The sequence below is a fragment of the Mustela lutreola genome, chromosome 3 (assembly GCF_030435805.1).
Source record: "Mustela lutreola isolate mMusLut2 chromosome 3, mMusLut2.pri, whole genome shotgun sequence".
Lineage (NCBI taxonomy): Eukaryota > Metazoa > Chordata > Mammalia > Carnivora > Mustelidae > Mustela > Mustela lutreola.
Window position 1 is genome coordinate 35,196,466 of NC_081292.1, and position 22,611 is coordinate 35,219,076.

Sequence of the window (22,611 nt, forward strand, 5' to 3'; positions counted from 1 at the left end):
ATCAAATAAATAAAAATTTTTTAAAAGTCACATGCCATCATGCCTTTTTTCACATTGTTTTCTCCTCTAAAATATGAGTTCTTACCCCAGGTCCGTACAGGATAGTCTAGAGATCCTAGAGCTTTGAGATGTATGACCCTCCTTACATTGTATTAAAATGTATGTTGATTTTTTTTGAGCATCATGAAAATAAACAATGTATCATCTTTAGCTCAATTCAGAAGTTTATGTTGGTTAAGAAACTCTTTCATGATACTCTCCTAATCCAACAACTTCTTTTAACAACGCGCATGTTATCAGAATGGAACAGGAAGAATATAGGTACAAAAGTGACTTTCATTCTAATGGAAAGGTGCTAGTCTTTTGTTTTCATAGATTCTGACATTGATCATTTGTTTCATCAGCATTAAAAACTCCCTCAGTACCAGGGTGCTTGGTACCAAAGAGTTACTGCTTATGATGGTTCACATAGCAAATACAGCGAAGGTAGGGCATTCCAGCTCTGTATCCATACCTGTATCCCAGGGACAAAATATATAAAGGCAACACAAACAAAAAACTTGACAGCTTCCATTTTAAAAATTTGCTTGAGTATTTGGAGAATGAATATCAACTAAATGCCAGGTGCTATGCTGGGTTCTAGGGATTCTACCTGAGTAAAGTTGGACTTTACTCTCAAGAAGCATAGTCTAGAGGGGACTATAGACGAATAACAAGGAATTAAATTGTAGTGAGCTCTGTGCTATATCAGGGACCTAATCCAGGCTTTTGGAATGATAGGGAAAATGGAGATATGGAGCACTCAGAAAAGGCTTGATTTGAGTGGTTATCAGGTTATCTCATTGATGTATTGTGGTCTTATGTTAAATTCAAAAGGTATCCAGTAATCCAATCACAAGATAAAGAGAAATTAGCATCCCATTCACTTACTTAGCTAACATTTATTGATGTTATGCTTGACACAGTATTTTGGGAGCACTGTAATAAATAAGAAGTGGTTTCTACTCTTCTTTGTGCTCTCCAGAGCTCAAGTGCTTTATCTGGGAAGGCCCTTACCTTCAAATAAATAGTTACAAAATAAGACAGTCTCTTCTATAATGACAGCATGTGTGCAGTGTGCAAGCCCCACTGTATTTGTGTGGCCTCTGGCTTTGACTTTGTGCATCTTGTCTTAGCACACTTGCTTCAGAGAGGGTGGCTGATGGAAGCAATGGTGAAGATGAAGGAACATGATTGACCTGGCCCTGGAGAGAGAGAGACAGTTTGAGTTAGGAGTCCAGAATTTGAGTTAGGAATCTAGAGTCCAGATAAATGTATCCCAATAATCTTGATTTATACATTTTAAGCCTAATTCTATATACTTGGTATATATTCATTCGCATGGAAAGTACAACTCTTTTGATGCTTTTCCTAACTATTAAAATATATATTGGCACTGTTCCTTGTTGGCATACCATCATTTCCAAGTCGTATGTGTACAGGTATGTGCTTCTCACTTGATTCCACGAAGCTTTGAGCCAGCCCACACGGAGATCATCTGTAGTAAAGCTAACAAATAAATAGTAATAAAAATTGGTATATGGGAAGGTTCAGATGAACGAAGGTTGATAAATTGTTGGTTAGTAGTTTTCAGGTGAGTATGATGATAGTTCAGATTCGGAAAGAAAACATTAAAATAACGAAGTATGGGGGGAGAAAGAAGAAAGTAGGGGCGCCTGTGTGGCTCAGTCAAGTAAGTGTCTACCTTTGGCTCAGGTCATGATCCCAGGGTGTTGGGGTCAAGCACCCTGCTCAGGGGGGACTCTGCTTTTCCCTGTCCCTCTGACCGTACACTGCTTGTGCTCTCACATGCACTCTTTCTCTCTTAAATGAATAAATAAAAAAAATATTTAAAAATAAAATAAGAAAGTAGTTTATAATAGTATCCTGTCATGCCAGCATCCTATCTCTGAGAAAGGCACTGAAGGGATGTTTTGTACACAGACTAAGAAATTCGTACACCATGACATTTATGGATGTACTTTTGTGCTTATCCTTAAAGTAGCAATAATGACACTTGTTCCATGCTTATTATGAGCCAGGCTCTGTTTAAAGCACTTTTAATTATCAAGATTAACCTAAATGAGGTAAGTGTTATTTTTACTGATAAGGAAAAACCAAGTCTCAGAGAAGTTAAGCGACTTTCTGTGGTCGCACAACTAACCAAACACTGTTAACCAGGAATGGGTAACAGTAAAGGATTCAACCCAGGTGGACGGGCTCCTCAGTCTGTGCTGTGTCTCTGGATTCCCCCAGGGTGTGTTTAGATATGAATAGAGAGGGAATTTCTGCACAGAATGGGTGTTTTTAATTTGTTTTCCAAAGAGATTATCTTCAGATACCAACGAAAATGAAGTGAAGTCAGACGAAGAGCCGCTTCTACGTAAGAGTTCTCGCCGATTCGTCATCTTTCCAATCCAATACCCTGACATTTGGAAAATGTATAAACAGGCACAGGCATCCTTCTGGACAGCAGAAGAGGTAAGTGGCCTCACCTTTGCCAGCAGGCGTGTTCTGTAATGCAGTGTCACATCTTCTGTTGTGGGACATTGGAAAATGTTAACTTATATTGTTAGATACATTGAAGAAGATCAGTTGTATAACATAATGCTTGAAATTACTGAAACTCAAGACAGTGTTTGCCAATGTTTTCCGTTTAGACTGCAGTCTATAAACGTGTTTCCTGATATAAAAATGGCCTCTCAGTCTTCCGGGTTTTTACTTCCAATATATTTTAGAACATTTTCTATTTTTAAATAGACTTTTAATTTGCTGTGGCCAAATAAGACTAGTCTTAACCTGTGGCTGGCAGAATGAGTAAAATTGTGTTATGGCTGAAAAATGAGAGTGAACGCCACAGAGACCCTAAGGGATGCTTCCATTGAGAGACTTAGCTGATTGTGCAGAAAGAACTGTGGTGGAGAATTTGCCTGCTCGGACAGTGAGCTCCCGAGCTGCCCGCCAGAGCGCCAGCTGTCCGCCCTCAGTCTGGCCCTGCCTTCAGTCACATCAAACCTGGCACTGCTGTCCCAGCAGCTTGGAAAGTTCTAGAATGCTGTATGTTAGGGTGGCATTTTCCACCAAGAAAATGAGTTGAACACAGTAAATTCGAAAATACTTGCTGGTTTGGCAAGGACAGTTGGTCATGTAAGTGGCTGCCCTGTAGTCTAAGTGAACCCACAAACAGTCTTTGTCTTCCTCTTTGAATATGATGGATGATACCTACATTGCATACTTCCTCTGTGTGTGTGTTTATTTGTCTATGTAAACAGATAAATGGATATATCTATGTAGATAGATATATTCAGACCTATTTTTCAGAAGATTATTTTTGTACACGTAAACACGCAGTGTTAAGAAAGCAGGCTCTCGGGTGCCTCGGTGGTTCAGTGGGTTGAGCCTCTGCCTTTGGCTCAGGACCAGATTGCCTAGGTATATATTCTTTTTTTTTTTTCTTTTAAGATTTTTATTTGTTTATTGACAGAGAGGGAGGTCACAATAGGCAGAGTGACAGGCAGAGAGAGAGAAGGCTCTCTCAGCAGAGAGCCTGAAGCGGCTCGATCCCAGGATCATGCCCTGAGCTGAAGGCAGAGGCTTAACCCACTGAGCCACCCAGGTGCCCCAGGTACATATTCTGACTCTGCCACCTACTAGCTGTGGAACTGGGAAAATTGCTTAACCTCTCTGTGTATCCTCATTGGAAAACTGGGCTAATGGTACCTCGTTCATTGGGTTATTATGAGGGTTAATGAGTGGAGTCTCATGAATGAGATCAGTGAGATGTCTAGAATGCCACATGGCACTTAGAAAGCACTAAATAAATGTAAGCTATTTTACACAGAATGAGGGAGAGTGACATTAGAAATCAGAAGCCACCAATTGTTGAAGCTTTGATGACACTAATTTTACCCATTTATCCACCTGTGTTATATTGTTAAAACTCTTTGTTATACTGTAGTTAACATACAGAGCAAAAAAACACAAACAAAATAAAAACCCAGTATTTTCAAATTGGGTCATACTGCTTGGCACACCTGACTGTTCCTAACTGTGGTTTTCTAGGATGTGTTTTTTAGATTTGGTTAAGAGAACAAATGGAGCACGCAGGTGGCTTTTTCATTCATCATGTTAAAAAGCTACTGTGATACTTGGGTTTCTTAAAATTCATTTGAAAATTACTTGAATCTTTTAGCAAATGTAACACATGTTGTATTATGACTAAGAAATACTAATTAAAAAATTAAAATACACAGGTTGGTACATATTTTGTTTATTTAAATATACATTTTAAAAGGAAGTCAAACACATATAGTGCCACATATTTTTCCTCTAAACAAATTATGTCAACTTTAGACTTCATTGTTTTATCTGTGGTTTAGCTTTATTCCTAAATATGGCTGATCATCAGAAAACTTGATTCAGAAGAAAAAAATCTAGGGTTTTGGATTTTTTATTTTAAAGCTACCAGGCAATTCTAATAACCAGCAATTTGGAATCAATATTTAGAAAGTGAAATTGAGAATTTGTCCAAAGGAGATAAAACTGGGAAGGACGGTTTACGTTTTAAGAATGGGAGATGACCAGTGTAGTATAAATGAAATATTTTGAAGTTGAATGTTCAAAGAGATAAGTTTAATATTTAAGAGTGAGCATATTACAATATAAAATTTAATATCAGGAGTAAAACACATAAAAACTAGGAGGGTGTCCTTCAGTTAATCCTGAGTTGAACTCTTAAGAGATTAGGATCTGATATTTAGCTTGCATGTTTTAAAAGATACATACAAGTATACCCCCCCAAACCCATTGTATCTCCAACACTTATTTTTTCTAAAGATTTATTTATTTATTTATTTGAAAGAGGGAGAGCGGGAGGTCAGTGGGGGACAGAAGGAGAGGGATAATCTCAAGCAGACTCCCCACTGAGCATGGAGGCCAGTGTGGGGCTCGATCTCACCACCCTGAGATCATGACCTGAGCTGAAATCAAGAGTCAGATGCTTAGCCAATTGAGCCACCCATGGTTCCTCTCCAATACTTATTATAGTGTCTGGAATGTAGTAGGTACTCAGTAAACATTTAAAGAATAAAGTGACAGGAAAAAGAATTTCAAAAAAGAACACAAATAATGAAACAATCCTTTTTGGAGTGGTTAAAGAAATTAGGGCTTTGTTAGAATAAATAAAAGGACAAAGGACAGCTATATATTTTAAATGTTTGTGAAGTTATTGTGAAAAATACTTCAGAGATCTTCTTAAGACAAAATAATATCTATAAGATACATTTAAATACCATCCATCCCAGAGCCCTGAGATCTTGACCACAGCTGAAGTCAGATGCCCAACTGACTGAGCCATCCAGAGGCCCCCCCCATTTTCAAAAATATTTCTATTCCCAGAGGAAGCCATGTCAGTAAATTGCTTTAAAACCTGGGTTGTTACATGCCTGATATTATTTTCTGGGTATAAAACTAGATTAGCTGGCAGTAAAGTAGTAGCTACTATTGCTGAATAGGTAGCTAATCCAACACAACACTGAGTGTTACATATCATGTTAAAGCAATGGCTGCTGAAAGTTATTAATTTATTCTGCCTCAGTTAGCCAGAGTAGAGTCCTTCAAAATGCTTTTCTTTTATTGTGTTCCTTTGTAATAGTCTTAGTCAATTTGGGTGGCTATGATACTATAGACTGGATGGCTTACAAACAGGAGAATTTTATTTCTCACAGTTCTAGAGGCTGGGAATTCCAAGATAAGTCTCTGGCAGATTTGGTGTCTGGTGAGGTCCCGGTTCCTGGTTCAGTGATAGCTGTTAACTTTCTGTGTTTTCGTATGGCAGAAAGATTGAGGAAGTTCTCTGAGGACTCTTTTATAAGGGTACTAATCCCATTCACGAGGGCTCCACCTGTATGATCCAATCACCTGCCAAAGATTCCATCCACCTCCAAGTGCCATCACACTGGGCATTAGTTTCAAATACTTGAATTTGGTTGAGGGGGTGGGGGATGTGAACATTCAGTCTATATCCTTATCCTTAAAGTAGAATATTAACATCTTTTCCTCTTTCACATTTTACTGCTAATGACTTGTCCCTCCCTAACTTTGAGATGGAAGTTAGTTATCCAAACACTTTGAGAAGAATTAAACACTGAAGTAAACATTTTGAAAATCTTATTTCAGGTTGACTTATCAAAAGATCTCCCTCACTGGAACAAGCTTAAATCAGAGGAGAAGTATTTTATCTCTCACATATTGGCCTTTTTTGCAGCCAGTGATGGAATTGTGAATGAAAATTTGGTAAGATTTTTGTTGTATTTCTGTTCCCATTCAGCAGCTAAATGATGATAATGGCAGTAAGACAATTAGACTAAGGCTGAAAAATGACTTCTAGGAAATGAACTAGATATAGCTTAACTTTCTGATGAAGTGTCAGAGAAAAGAATGCATTTCTCCCATTTGACCAGCAAAATATCATGAAATCAAGCATCTCGTGCCCATCAAAACTACTTACAAAGCATAGACATGAGTTCCATTTTACCCTTCGATAGTAATCTTAATGGAGAGCCTGTACCTTAATAACCTTTCTGGAGCTCTATCTTGAAGCATTGCATTCTGGCTCCCCATTTTTAACATGTATTATGGTTGGCCAGGAGGCCTGCTTTCCTGTTAAAGAGAATTAGAAAGATACAAACTTTGACCATGAATTAGAAGGGGCTTCAATCTGTTGGTCTTCTGTTGAGGAAAATAAAGACTTAGGGTCAATTTTTGATAGCTGTTCTTTGAAATTTACTTGGCTTTGTAGGAAGTATCTCCACCTATTAAGTCAATTCATATAATTGCTTAAGGGTACATTGTGCAACTAATTTATTGGGGAGGATTGATGGATAATACTGCTTAAAATAATCCATAAATTCTGTCTAACCTGTTTGTGGCATGACAGGTAATTTTTAAGTGATAATGCCCAGGTTCTGATTTGCAGTGTTTATGAGAGGTCACAGAATTGGATATGTTTCCCTTATTTTTGTAGGTGGAGCGCTTTAGTCAGGAGGTACAGGTTCCAGAGGCTCGCTGTTTCTATGGCTTTCAGATTCTCATCGAGAATGTTCACTCAGAGATGTACAGTTTGCTAATAGACACTTACATCAGAGATCCCAAGAAAAGGTATTACATTTTATTTTTATTTTATTTGCAAAGGTTTATGCTGTTGCTTATGTTAAGAGCAGAATTTACTCCAAAAGCAAATGTTAGGGAAAGATTATTCAGATGTTTTCTATTGCTTAATAATGTGTTGGGTTAAAAAGAACTTGTATAGAACCAGTTTGTCTTTGGGTATTATATCTTTAAAAGCTGCTTAATAATGCATGCCCTTTAGAAATTGAGTATTGACTTTAGTCAGTTTTATATCAAACCAGAGCCAAACCACTAATTTGAATTTTTAGTTTTATTTCTATACTTTGTAGACATGCAAAAATACAGAAAAACGGCAGATCTGGTTGCACTCTTTATAGACGATTAAACTAATGAAATTTTTTTCTGATTAAGAAAGACAGATGAATAACTTTTCCATTCTTTTGTTTTTACAGAGAATTTTTATTTAATGCAATTGAAACAATGCCATATGTTAAGAAAAAAGCAGACTGGGCCTTACGATGGATAGAAGATAGAAAATCTACTTTTGGTAAGTAGTTTTAGTTTAAAAATGATCACATTTGCCTCAGTTGACATAACACTTTTTATGTGGTGTGATTATCAGGTATAATTGAAGTCCCAGAATGGAAAAAGAGTACAAATGTCTCCATGTACACCTTTAGTAAAATCATTACTCCTAATGATTAGAAACCAGTAGTAAAATAATCTAAAGCTGTTACCTGTTTTGTTTAGTAAGTTGAAAGTTGAAAGGTTAAGATGTCAGTACATAATTATAGGTAAATAAAAGTCACATGGAATCTGACAAGAATATTATAACAATCACAGTTTGTCTCTGATTTCATGAATGTTTAAGGGAATAAAAGCAAGCCAAAGTCACATTTTTTTTCAGGGAACAAATATGTAGTTTCTGAAAAACTATCACATAATAGTTGCTCAATAAGTATTTACTTAATTTAATTAAAATATTCAGATCCTTCATTTGAATTGCTCTGAGTACCTGTCTCATACTTATCTATTTCATAATTAGTGGTCTTTATTTTCTGGTTTTATTCATTATGGGGGAAGCAAGTCTCAAAATTTTTGGTCTCAGGACTTCTTTGTACCTTTAAAAATAAGGACTCTTAAAAAATAGGACTCTCCTATTGGTGTGGATTATTGATATCTCCATGTTAGATATGAAACAGAGCAACTTAAATAATTATTAATACATTTAAAAGCAATAGAAAAAAACCATTATATTTTATTATAAATAGCATGTATTTATGAAAAAAACACTACTTCCTCTCTCCCCTGGATTTTGCAAACCTTTTAAATGTCTGGCTTATTAGAAGACAACTGGATTGTATCTGCTTCCACATTTAATTTGTTACAGAATATTGTTGTAGTTTCCTTTATGGTTATGAAGAAAATCCAGTATTACTCAGATAAGTAATTAGAAAAGGGAAGATTATTTTAGTAGGCTTCTCAGATTATTGTGGATATGTCATGTAGCCTCTGGAAATAACCACTGTACACTCATGCAAGAAAGATAGTAAAAAAAATAGTGACTTAGCATTTTTAATGAAAATGGTTTTGACCCCATAGTCCTTCTCAGTCTGTGGATTTCCAGGGACCCCCAGGACCACACGTTGAGAACCAGTAATGTAGAGTAAGGTATGGAAAAAGCCTGTTATATATCAGGGAAGAAACAAATATATTTGCATTACCTTCAGTTCACTTCAAGAATAAGAAAAGTGATGGTTCTTAGTATGTGTAAAAATTATGTGAGAGTTTGCAGAAAACCCTTCAGAATCCTGGTCCTCACCAGAGAGTGATTTAGGAGGCCCAGGTAGGACTGAGGAATCTGCATTTTATACGCAGCTGATTTTCTTGTAAGTGGTTTAAGAAACACTGGCTTTAAAGAAAGAAGGAGAGAAATATTAATGTGTTCAGTATGCGTTGAAAATAGTATGGATTGGTACCAATGGAAAATGATGAACAGTCTTGCAGTTTGCATGTATTTCATAACTTCCCAGAGAGAAAGAAGAGGAGGGTAGCAGTCACCATGTGGCAACAGCAGGGCTCCAGGTAAATTCTCCATATTGCTCGCTCTCAAGGCAGACCATGCTGCAGATGCAGAAAAAGCAGTGGACAAAATTTGGTATCCATTTATGATTAAAAACTCCCAAAAAAGCAAGTATAGAGGAAATATACCTTAACATGATAAGGCCACATATGACAAACTCAGAGCTAACATTATACTCCATTGTGAAAAGCTGAAAGCCTTTCCTTAAGATCAGGAGCAAGACAAGATGCCCACTCTCACCACTATCCTTCAACACGGTATTAGAAGTCCTAGCTGGAGCAATAGAGGCAAGGGGGAAAAAAGACATCTAAATTGGAGAGGAAGAAGTAAAACTCACTGTTTGCAGATGACATGACACACATATATATATGTGTATATATATAGAAAACCCTAAAGACTCCATGAAAAAAACTATTCATTGAAGTTACAGGATGCAAAATTAGTATGCAGAAATCTATTGTGTTTCTATATGATAATAACTATCAGAAAGAGAACTTAAACCCATTTACAATTGCACCAACAAGAATAAAATACCTAGGAATACATTTAACCAAGGAAATGGAAACCTGTGTATTAACTCTAAGACGTTAATGAAAGAAATTGAAGACACAAATAAATAGAAAGATATTCCATGCTCAAAGATTGAAAGAATCAATATTGCTAAAATATCCATAATACTCAAAACAATCTAGATTAAATGTAATCTCTATCAAAATCCCAATAGCATTTTTTCAAAGAAATAGAAAAAATAATTCTAAAATTTATATGAAATCACAAAAAAATCCCAAATAGGCAATCTTGAGAAAAAACAAAACATCATCAAATCCCTGATTTCAAACTATCTTACAAAGCTACAGTAATCAAACCAGTATTGTATTGGTGTAAAAAACAGACACATAAATCAATGGAACAGAATAGCCCAGAAATAAAATCCATGCATATATGGTCAATTAATTTATGACAAAGGAGCCAAGAATGTACAGTGGGGAAAAGACAGTCCCTTTGATAAATAGTATTGAGAAAAGTGGACAACTAAAAGCCAAAGAATGAAACTAAATTACAACTTACACCATACATGAAAATTAACTCAAAACAGATTAAAGATTTGAATGTATGACCCAAAACCCTTAAGCTTCCAGAAGAAAACATAAGTGGTAAACTCTTTGATACAGGTCTTGGTGATGATATTTTGAATTCAATACCAACAGCAAAACAATAGAAGCAAAAATAAACAAGTGGGACTATATCAAACTAAAACCTTCTGCAAAGCAAAGGAAACTATCAACAAAATGAAAAAGCAATCTACTGGTATCTGATTAGGGGCTAATATCTAAAATATATAAAGAACATATATTATCCAATAGCAAAAAAAAAAAAATTAAAATGAGAAGATCTGACTGGATATTTTCCCAAAAAATATATACAGACAGCCAACAGACACATGAAAAGATGCTGAACATCATTAAACCACAGGGGTCTATAAATCAAAACCACCTGTTAGAATGCCTGTTATTAAAAGATAACAAGCGTCCATGAGAATGTGGACAAAAGGGAACCCTTGTGTACTGTTATGGGAACATACTTTAGTAGAGTCACTGGCGAAACCAGTATGGAAGTTCTTCAAAAAATTAAAAATAGAACTACCATATGATCCAGCAGTTTCTCTTCTGAGTATTTATCTGAAGAATTAAAACATGAACTCAGAAAGATATATGCACTCCCATGTTCACTGCAGCATTATTTATAATAGCCAAGATATGGAAACAACCTAAGTGCCCATCAATGGATGAATAAAGAAAATGTGAGGGGTGTGTGTGTGTGTGTGTGTGTGTGTGTGTGTGTGTGTGTGTAATAATGGCATATTAGCCATAAAAACACAATGAAATGTCACCATTTGCAACAACATGGATGGACGTGAGGGCATTATGCTAAGTGAAATAAAGCAGACAAAGAAAGACAAATACTGTCTGATCTCTCTTATATAAGAACAAAACTAAAAACTAAAATCTAAGCTCATGGATACAATAGATTGTGGTTGTAAGAGGTGAGGGGTAGGGGTCAGAAGAAATTAGTGAAAGGGGTCAGAAAGTTAAAAGAGAGTCTGTATGGCTTACTTGGACAAATATTAGTAATCAGCAAAACAAATAGGCTAATGTGTAAACCTTCAGAAAAAAAAAGAATAAACATTTCCCATTACAGTTGACTCTTGAACAACACGGGTTGACCTATGTGGGCCCACTTATATGCAGATTTTTTTGATAAATATAGTATAGTACTATAAATGTATTTTCTTTTTCTTATAAATTTCTTATATTTCTTGTTTTGTTTTATTGTGAGAATACAGTATATAATACATATAATACAAAAAATATGTGTTTACTTATCTGTAAGGCTTCCAGTCAACATTATATTATTAGTAGCTAGGTTTGGAAGAGTCAAAAATTGTAAATGGATTTTTAACTGCACAGGAGCTTAGCATCCCTAACCTCCATGTTGTTCAAGGATCAACTGTACATAAAAAAAACCAACAACAACAAAACCCAGGGGCACCTGGGTGGCTCAGTGGGTTAAGCCTCTGCCTTCAGCTCAGGTCATGATCTCAGGGTCCTGGATCGAGCCCCGCATCGGGCTCTCTGCTCGGCGGGGAGCCTGCTTCCTCCTCTCTCTGTCTCTGCCTGCCTCTGTGCCTACTTATGATCTCTGTCAAATAAATAAATAAATCTTAAAAAAAAAACAGCAACTAGAATTTCACATATTTTGTAGAAGATCCTAAGAACAAATAATTGAGAGTATCATTTTAAAGAATGGGTTTTGGGAGTGCCTGGGTGGCTCAGTCAGTTAAGCATCAGACTTGGTTTTGACTCAGGTCATGATCTCAGGATCATGAAATTGAGCTCCACGTCAGGCTCCACACTCAGCGGGGAGTCTCCTGGAGATTCTCTCCCTCTCCCTCTGCCCCCCCACCTCATGTTCTCTCTCTCACTCTCTAAAATAAATAAATACATCTTTAAAAAAATTAAAGAATAAGCTTTGTACTAACTCAAAGAATATAATAAAAAAACAATTTCCTGAAATGAATTTATACATGTATAAATTTATACATCAAAAGAATCCTTCATTATATAGGACCTACATAATAAAGAACTATACAGGGCGCCTGGGTGGCTCAGTGGGTTAAGCCGCTGCCTTCGGCTCAGGTCATGATCTCAGGGTCCTGGGATCAAGTCCCGCATGGGGCTCTCTGCTCAGCAGGGAGCCTGCTTCCTCCTCTCTCTCTCTCTCTCTGCCTGCCTCTCCAACTACTTGTGATTTCTCTCTGTCAAATAAATAAATAAAATCTTTAAAAAAAAAAAAAAGAACTATACACTCTGAGTGAAATTATTGAAGGCAAAGGTAGAGGAAATATGGAAGAAATAAAGTTATCTCCTAAAGAAAAAAAAGAAAAACTATACCCTACTTTCCTACAGCTAAAACAGATGATGAGGCCTTCACTTTCATTATAGCTTTCAGAAGAAATATTTTGGAAGTCTCTTTTTATTTTTTATTTTTTTTATTTATGACAGAGACACAGTGAGAGAGGGAACACAAGCCAGGGGAGAGGAAAGGGAGAAGCAGGCTTCCTGCCGAGCAGGGAGCCTGATGTGGGACTCAATCCCAGGACCCCGGGATCATGACCTGAGCTGAAGGCAGACACCTAGTGACAGCCACCCAGGTGCCTGGAAGTCTCTTTTTAATTTACATCTACTCTTGAAATTTGTTAAGTTTACCTCTCTTAATCCTTTACCAAAAAAAAAAAATAGCCTTCTATAACAATTTCTGTCATGACTTTCATTCTTTAGCATTCACATGTAAAGTATAGAATAGTTAAAATAAAAATTTCCTCTTACTCACAATGTGTGTATTATAATCTAGTTCTTTTACATTTAAATGTGCACATGACATTACCTTAGTGACAATGAAGAATGCATCAATTGTAACTATCCATTATCTTACTAATAGCAAGATGAAAATATAGTAATCTATATGTTAAAATAAGAACAATTCTTCATCCGAACAAATATAGCTAGCCTAAAGAGCCATTTTTGTTGCCAAGACCATAGTAATTATTACTATATTTTATATTTAGTGTAGTATACTAAAGATTCTTCTCTTACTAATTCCTTCTACACTGTATATATTCAGTAAGTACTTATTTAATTTATATTTCTTCTGTTTTTTTTTCAAGGTGACTTTTAAAATTGTAAAAATAAAATGCTATGGAACTTTTTCTGATGTTTACTAATAGACAAATATTTCATATAACTGATATGATTTGATTTATTTAAGATAATCAGGGGAAAGACTGAAGATAAATCAGAGCACTATTTAGAGACTGCCAGAAATATTTAAGAAATATTTAAATTTAAGTCATCTTTCTTTTTGAAATTTAAATATTATAATTACCTTTGTTCTGGAAGTTATATTTTTCATAGAATAAATAATGTCTTTTACCATCTAATGCTTAGATATTTTTCATTTATTCAGTTCAGAACACATTTATTAAGCACATGCTCTGTGTTTGGTCCTGTGACAGTACTGGGATACAAGCTATGATGTTATTGATGAAACAGACCTGTAGTTGGTTCAAGCCCTCAGATGCATTTATCCCATAGTCTTATAGACCAAACTTTTCTCCCTAGACAGACATGTATAAAAATAATGTCTCTTGAGCATATGCAGTGTGGTGGGATTTGTTTGGGTTAGACATCTGATCAACCCCTAGAGACAGTGGATGTGGTTCCATTATAGACCTTTTAGGAGATGGTCTTCTGCAAAGTCCTTGCCTAACAGTGAGTAACCTTTGAAATTAGGTCTTATATATTTAGCAGAAGATAGTATTTTTGCTTATGTGATTGGATATTTTATCCAACAGATATACTTATTCTCTTTAGCTGGATTCATATTTTTTTTCATTGAAGATACGTGGCAATGTTTTTTGAAATGAAATGTTTGCTGCTGATCTGTAAGATATCTTAGGATTTAAAAATGATGACAGTACAGACAAAAGGTTGATATCCAGGATCTATAATGAACTCCTCAAACTCAACACACATGCAACAGGCAAACATATCAAAAAATGGGCAGAAGATATGAACAGACAGTTCTCCAATCAAGACATACAAATGGCTATCAGACACATGAAAAAGTGTTCATCATCACTAGCCCTCAGGGAGATTCAAATTAAAACCACATTGAGATATCACCTTGCACCAGTTAGAATGGCCAAAATTAACAAAACAGGAAACAACATGTGTTGGAGAGGATGTGGAGAAAGGGAAACCCTCTTACGTTGTTGGTGGGAATGCAAGTTGGTGCAGCCTCTTTGGAGAATAGTGTGGAGATTCCTCAAGAAATTAAAAACAGAACTTCCCTATGACCCTGCCATTGCACTCCTGGGTATTTACCCCAAAGATACAGATGTTGTGAAAAGAAGGGACATCTGTACCCCAATGTTTATAGCAGCAATGGCCACGGTCGCCAAACTATGGAAAGAACCAAGATGCCCTTCAAGGACAAATGGATAAGGAAGATGTGGTCCATATACACTATGGAATATTATGCCTCCATCAGAAAGGATGAATACCCAACTTTTGTAGCAACATGGACGGGACTGGAAGAGATCATGCTGAGTTTAATAAGTCAAGCTGAGAGAGTCAATTATCATATGGTTTCACTTATTTGTGGAGCATAACAAATATCATGGAGGACAAGGGGTGTTAGAGAGGAGAAGGGAGTTGGGGTAAATTGGAAGGGGAGGTGAATCATGAGAGACTATGGACTCTGAAAAACAATCTGAGGGGTTTGAAGTGGCGGGGGTGGGGAGGTTGGGGTACCAGGTGGTGGGTATTATAGAGGGCACGGATTGCATGGAGCACTGGGTGTGGTGAAAAAATAATGAATACTATTTTTCTGAAAATAAATAAATTAATTTAATAAAAAATAAAAATAAAAATGAAAACTCAGCAACCTCCCGTTCCTCAAACATAAAGAGGGAGACCTTTGTCATAAAATTTTAACTTCTACTCTCTATTCCAATACATGCAAACACTTAATATGCAGATACTACACTCATAGGCATGTGTGGTACACAGCTAAATGACTTCTTTTTTTTTTTTTTTTTTTTGAGTAGGAAAGATCTTCTTTGTCCCGAGACCAAGACCTCTAGAGTCCAATGTCTGACATAAGATTTTTTTTAAATGATTTTATTTATTTATTTGGCAGACAGAGATCACAAGTAGGCAAAGAGGCAGGCAGAGAGAGGAGGAAGCAGGCTCTCTGCTCAGCAGAGAGCCCAATGCAGGGCTCAATCCCAGAATCCTGAGATCATGACGCAAGCTAAAGGCAGAGGCTTTAACCCACTGAGCCACCCAGGCGTCCCTGACATAAGATTTAAAGTAGACATAACTACATACCTTTCTTCTGTAGTAGGTAGAAGTGGCATATTTCCTCCTCTGAAGACCCTTGGCTGTGGCACTAATTTGTTCATTTTGATTTTTGGCAAAATAGTTGTGATATAAATACATATGTAAAAATATGTGTATTTTATAGATGTGAGCTTGAAAATGTTTACAGGATGTGATATTTCAGAAAATAAAACTATTTTATGTCTCCCAGGGGAAAGAGTGGTAGCTTTTGCTGCTGTAGAAGGGATTTTCTTCTCAGGATCTTTTGCTGCTATATTTTGGCTAAAGAAAAGAGGTCTCATGCCTGGACTTACGTTTTCCAATGAACTCATCAGCAGAGATGAAGTAAGGAATGAAATATTCTTCTAGTTAATATTTGTATTTGTATTTGGTGTTCATTTATTTTTCTTTCCCCTGGAAAATGATGATATCCTGGTAATTAAAAGAAAACACAAAGTAATTTCTTCCTCGGTTTTTAAGAATTGTTATTTTTCTCCTGCCTCTTACTGTTTGTCAGTCTCCCCACTCATCCTTAAATACATCAAATCCTGGTTTTCCGACCTTGGCCTCTCTCCTTCACTGTACGTGATCTCCTCCTGGCTAATCTTATCTATTTCCATGGGATCAGGAACCATTTAGATGCTCCTAAACAATCCAAACTTGAGCGCATTCTTTCCTGAGCTTCAAACTCAGGTGGTCAAGTGCATTTTAGTTTCTCCTGGAAGGCTCCACTGATAACTCAAACCTAATATTTCAGAAATCAAACTCATCATCTTTCTCCCCAGATTCATTCTTCTGTTTTCCCTGTCTCATTCCGTGGTGCTACCTTCTATCCAGTCATCCAAATTTGAAATCTGGAAGTCATTTTGGATTGCTTTTTCCTTTTCTCAGCCACATCCAGCCAGTAACTACATCTTATCTCCCTTTGCCTGCGATACCCTTTCCATCTTCCTGCCATTTTTTCCCCATTTGTTGATTACCTTCTTACAAGTTGCAACTCAAAACTTCCCTGACTCTGTTAGATAGAACTGACTACTTTTCCTCTATGTATCCCTTTGAAAGGGGAATCTGTCCCTGTCTTAGAGTCAGTAACATGTACTATACTTCCTGCCTCTCTCCTCTGCTGGACTCAAGGCTCCCTGTGTGCAGGCACCTTGTCTTACTTTTTATTCCTCTTCTCAGGGTTTAGCCCATCACAGCCATCAGCTCACAGGTGTTGGCTACACTAATCCTGGCCCCTCAGCTTATTTCTAAGTGACCTTGTCAAGTTATCAACTTCTCTGAGCCCCAGTTGCTTCAGCTATAAATCTTGACAGGGTTTTGTTAAAATAAAAGGAGCCGGTATGTGTGAAAATGTAAGTTAAGTGCCATAAAATGCTTTCTTTAATTTTTGTTGTTTCATGTCTTTCAGTTTCTAATAATTTCTTATCATGAATGTCATATGTGGTAATTATAGAGAATTAAGAGAATAAAATCACTCAATTTTGACAGAGATAACCACTATTAGTATTTCATTGTATTTCTTTTCAGACAATTTTCTGTAGTTAAACCTATGTAGAGACATATGACTTTTATTTTTATTTATTTGACAGAGAGAGATCACAAGTAGGCAGAGAGGAAGGAAGCCACTGAGCCACCCAGGCACCCCTATGTAGAGACATATGAACAGCATTTTATAATTTGAAATATTCTGCTTTTTTCATATTTTTATGAGCTGAGTTTTTTTTAGCAGAACATTGTGAGCATTTTTTAATTAAATCAAGCATTTTTTGGAAAGAGTAGTTTTTAAAAAAGAGTAGTTTGGTTAGATATATAATATTCTAATGAAACAGTGTTTCACTTATTTGACTATTCTATACTTGGAAATTTAGGTTATTTCCAGTTTTTTGCTTATTTCTTTTCCTATAATGTAAAATGAATATGTTTTGTGGATAAACATTATCCCAATTTCATATTGTTTTCCTAAGCTAGATTGCCTAGAAATACAATTACTGCGTTATAATGTATAATCATTTTGAAGGTTATCCATACTAATTTCCAGATTTCTTCCCAGAAGTTTTATAGAAAACCCCACCTAGCAACATAATTTACATGTCTTTTCTTACCATAATCTCACCGAAATTTGGATTTGTGTTTTAAATAGTTGACAGAGTTGAGGGCTAATGGTTCCTCATTATTGGTTTTATTTGCATTTATTTGATTACTACTTAGAGTGAACTTTTTTTTTCCATAATGACATTAGTCATTTTTTTTGGTCTGCATTTACCTGTATTTATTTATTTGACAGAGAGAGAGAGAGAGAGCACAAGTAGGCAGAGCAGCAGGCAGAGGCAGCCGCTTAACCGACTAAGCCACCCAGGCGCCCTGCATTTACCTATTCTTGCCTCTGTTTCTGTTGGTGTATATTCCCAGTGCATAGTGACTGCTAGGGCTCTCTCAATAGTGTTGTTTATTGAATTTGTTATATTTATTGTATGAATATAATATAAAATATTATTTTTGTCATATTTTTGCAAATATTTTCCCAGTTTTTCCTTTGCTTTTTAATTTTGTTTTTTTCTTGTAACATACAAAAAACCTGAAATTGATGTGATCCACTTCCAGAGAGTAGTTAAGGAATCACATATATTTTCTCTTGACTTTATAACATCTTACTCTGTAATACAGTTGGGCTCTGTTTAGTACTAAGTACAGAATTTGGTATAAATGTAGTATAGGATAAGTTAGAATTTAATTTAATTTTATTTCATACACTCAGGCAGTTTTTCTAGTTCTCTTTGTTAAGTAAGTCATCCTTCTCCATTGACTTGTGATGTCTCCTTTATTGTATATTAAGAATTTTAAGTGTACTAAAATCTGTTTGGGGGCTATTTTTCTCTTTTCATCAACCTGTCAAATTTCATGCCAAAAAACCTTTTTTTTTTTTGAGGGGGAGGGGCAGAGGGAGAGGGAGAAGGAGAAAGAGAATCTCAAGCAGGTTCCATGCCCTGCGCAGAGCCTGACTTGGGCCTTAATCTCACAACCCTGAGATCATGACTTGAGTCGAAATCAGGAGTGGGACGCTTAACCAACTGAGCCACATAGGTGCTCCTAAACACTTTTAATTATTATCTTTTTTTAATGTTTTGATAACTAATAAGATAAATTTAATAACTTTCCTATTAAAACTGTTATTGTAAGATTCTGCCCATTTAATCTTCCAGATTAATTTTTAATTGAAATACATTTGACATATAATATGCAAATTAAAGATCTATGACATGTTAATTTTGTACATTTATATATTGTGATATGATTGCCATTGTAGTGATAATTGGCCCCTCTATTACATTGCTTAATTACCCTTTTTTTTTAGTTCAAATAAATAAGTTCTAGTCTCAGATTCTTTTAACTAAAAACAATTCTGTTGAGATTTTGATTGGAATTGCTCTAAACCTCAAAATTAATTTTATTCACTTCCTGATTTAACATATGAGTACCTACCTTTGATTTACTCATCTCTGTAATAGGTAGCTAGCTGTCAGTTCTAATCAACACTTTCTTTAACAGCCTTCACAGTTTATTTGAAATTCAGCCTTTGGTAATTTGAAGTATCCTTTTGAGTCCAGTTGGGGAAAATTCTTTGCCTAACAAATCTTCTAAGATTAACTGTTCAAAGCATTTTTTTTTTCCTGATGGTTTCTTCAGGGAATGATAAATAGGAAAATAATCCTTGGAATAACAACCTTTGATTAGAATCTTATCTTTCATTTGCCTTTGGTTTTTGTTGATTTATTTAGAAAAACACAAGCATACTCTGATTTGTAATCTTTTAAGGTGTACATTCCTTCATCCTCCTAGCCCCTTGGTGGCTTACAAAATTGTTTCTTTTTCTTTGTAGTTTAGAAATGTTCACTGACTCTGCCTTGCTTAATTTTATAATCTTTAGCTTAATTTTGTTTGGTACTGCATCATCTTTCTCTGTCTCTGGCCTCTTTCTTTTTTTGTTTTGACTTTTTGCAATTACTTCTGTTGTTTTCAGCTTTATACCATCTGTTCTGTGTTTTGGAATCCTGATTATTGTACATTGGATCTCCCTGATCTGTTCTCTATTTATTTAAAGCTCTATCCCATTTCTTGCATTTGCATAACCATTCTGTTCTCAAGGTATTTCACAAGTTTATTTTCTTCTATGGTTATCTGCAGAGTCATTTCTGCTTTGTACAGCTTCAAATGGCATTATTTTATTTTTTTAAAAGATATTATTTATTTATTTGACAGACAGAGATCACAAGTAGGCAGAGAGGCAGGCAGAGAGAGAGGAGGAAGCAGGCTCCCTGCTGAGCGGAGAGCTGGATGCTCGATCCCAGGACTCTGGGATCATGACCCGAGCCGAAAGCAGAGGCTTTAACCCACTGAGCCACCCAGGCGCCCCTCAAATGGCATTTTTTTTTTTTTTAAGATTTTTTTATTTATTTACTTGAGAGAGAGACAGTGAGAGAGAGCATGAACGAGGAGAAGGTCAGAGAGAGAAGCAGACTCCCCATGGAGCTGGGAGTCCGATGCGGGACTCGATCCCGGGACTCCAGGATCATGACCTGAGCCGAAGGCAGTCGTCCAACCAACTGAGCCACCCAGGCGTCCCTCAAATGGCATTCTTAATTCTTCTTATTTTCATTGCACTGAATTTGTTTTTTTCTTGAGCCATTCTTATTGAATATAAATGTTGTCTTTTTGACACCTCTTTAAGTTTCACCTTTACTTTAAACACTTACTGTTTTCAATCATTTCTTAATTTTTTTAAGACATTAGAAATGAATGAATTTTCATTTCAGCTGTTGCTTTGTTTTCCTTTCCAAGATGATTTTGGTTACAGATTTGTTGTTGTTAATTAATTCATCTTTCATATTGATGAATTAAGATTTGCTGGCACTGAAAAATTTTCATGATAGGTTATTGTAATTGGCATTTTAATGATATTTGAAGGAAAGTAATTCCTGGTACTATGAATCCTTCTTCTAGCTTCCAGAAATTCTGTGTTGCATTCCCAGAACCTAATTTATATGATGCCTGACACATGACAGTGAAAATAGGTGATTAAACATTCTTTAACAATGGTATTTTTCTTCTATTTTAGGGTCTTCATTGTGACTTTGCTTGCCTGATGTTTCAGTACTTAGTAAATAAGCCTTCAGAAGAAAGGGTCAGGGAGATCATTGTTAATGCTGTTGAAATTGAACAGGTAAACAAGGAAGCTTGTATGATTAGCACATCTTTTCCTCTGATGTTTGTACCATTATTATATTGAATTGACTCAGGAAATTGCCACTTGTAGGTCAAAGCAAATATCAGTAATTTTCAACCTGACAGTACCAACAGATGATACATTGCAATTATCATGTCAGCTTATAATTTGGTTTGTAAGTAAATGTTATATGTTAAGCTTTTATGTATACTAAAATCTGTTTTGGAACTGTTTTTTTCTATCTCATTGATCTATCACGTTTTATGTCATAGCAAACTATTTGAATTATTTTAGCTTTATTTATTTTTTTTTCAGCTACTAAAGGGTAATGACGGTTTCTTGTTTGTTTTGTATTTTCAAAACTGAGCATGGTATCTAGCTTGAAGTTTTCACTAAATTATGTTTATAGAATTAGTAAATCAATGAATTAGTGAATAGTAAAACTTAATAAATAGAATGTAAAAATCTCTAACTACAAAGACGTAGATGTTCCACTTAGGACTTTTTTTTGTATATATCATTTGAAAGAATTAGTTTAAAAGTAAAGTAAATTTTAAAAATATTTTATTATGTTCGGTTAGCCACCATACAATAATGCATTGTTAGTTTTTGATGTAGTGTTCAACAATTCCTTAGTTGTGTACAGCACTCAGTGCTCATTACAACATATGTCCTCCTTAATACCCATCACCCAGTTAGCTCATCCCCCGACCCCCCTCCTTTCTATAACCCTCAGTTTGTTTCCTAAAGTCCAGAGTCTTTCATGGTTTGTCTCCCTCTCGGATTTCTTCTCAGTTCCCTCCCTTCCCCTGTGGTCCTCCATGTTATTCCTTATGTTCCACATGAATGAAACCATATGATAATTGTCTTTTGTTGCTTGACTTATTTAGTAAAATAAAATTTTTAAACTTTTTAAAAAAATACTGCATAGTTCAATAGCTGTGGTTTTCACATTTGGAAGGAGAAAATGCATGAAATGCATTTTGGTATTTTTAATCATTTTGAGAATTAAATTCAAATGGTTAATTTTTTTTAATTTTTAAAAAGATTTTATTTATTAATTTTTGAGAGAAAGTAAGAAAGAGCACACAAGTGGGGAAGTGGGACAGTGGGAGCAGCAATGAGGAGGGAGCCTGATGCGGGACTCGATTTGGGACTCGATCCCACGATCCTGGGATCATGACCTGAGATGAAGGCAGATGCTTGACTGATTAAGCCACCCAGGCACCCTAATGTGCTTATTTTTCCCCTATTAACATATAACCACTGTCTTTCAATATAGTTGGAGTTCAATTTATCTCCCAACCCCCATATCTGTTTTTATTTTATTCTCATTTTCTTTGCTAAGTGTGTTTCTATCTTTCCCAATTCCCTTCCATAACTATGTGTCCAACAGTGATCATCTTTGGTGAATCTTTTTCCAGATATTTCAGGGCAAAATATCTCATTTTTTCAATGGAGAAAGCCTATGAATTAAGGTTCTATAATGCTACTCTGTAAAATACCAGTAATTTGATAGTTTCAATTTACTTAGGCTATTTAAGAATATGAAATACTGTGAATAGTAATACCCCAAACATTTTTAAACAAATGAATGTTGCCATGTTGAAAGAATTTACCCTAGTATACTTTCCTCAGGGACTTAGATGATTAAAAAAAAAAAATGAAAACCCTATTTTTATTTGGAAAATATT

General features: G+C 35.6%; 1 protein-coding gene across 2 annotated transcripts in view; it reads left to right on the plus strand.

The window, feature by feature from the left end:
• The window catches only part of RRM2B (ribonucleotide reductase regulatory TP53 inducible subunit M2B), a 38,083-nt gene that overhangs the window by 5,617 nt on the left and 9,855 nt on the right, over positions 1-22,611 (plus strand). For both annotated transcript variants that reach the window (XM_059165890.1, XM_059165889.1), the window contains 6 exons: positions 2,365-2,520; positions 6,217-6,333; positions 7,064-7,197; positions 7,620-7,714; positions 15,905-16,038; positions 20,810-20,914. In XM_059165890.1, coding sequence (XP_059021873.1) covers positions 2,479-2,520; positions 6,217-6,333; positions 7,064-7,197; positions 7,620-7,714; positions 15,905-16,038; positions 20,810-20,914 — 627 coding nt within the window. In that variant the 5' untranslated portion in view covers positions 2,365-2,478. The remainder of the gene's footprint in view (positions 1-2,364; positions 2,521-6,216; positions 6,334-7,063; positions 7,198-7,619; positions 7,715-15,904; positions 16,039-20,809; positions 20,915-22,611) is intronic.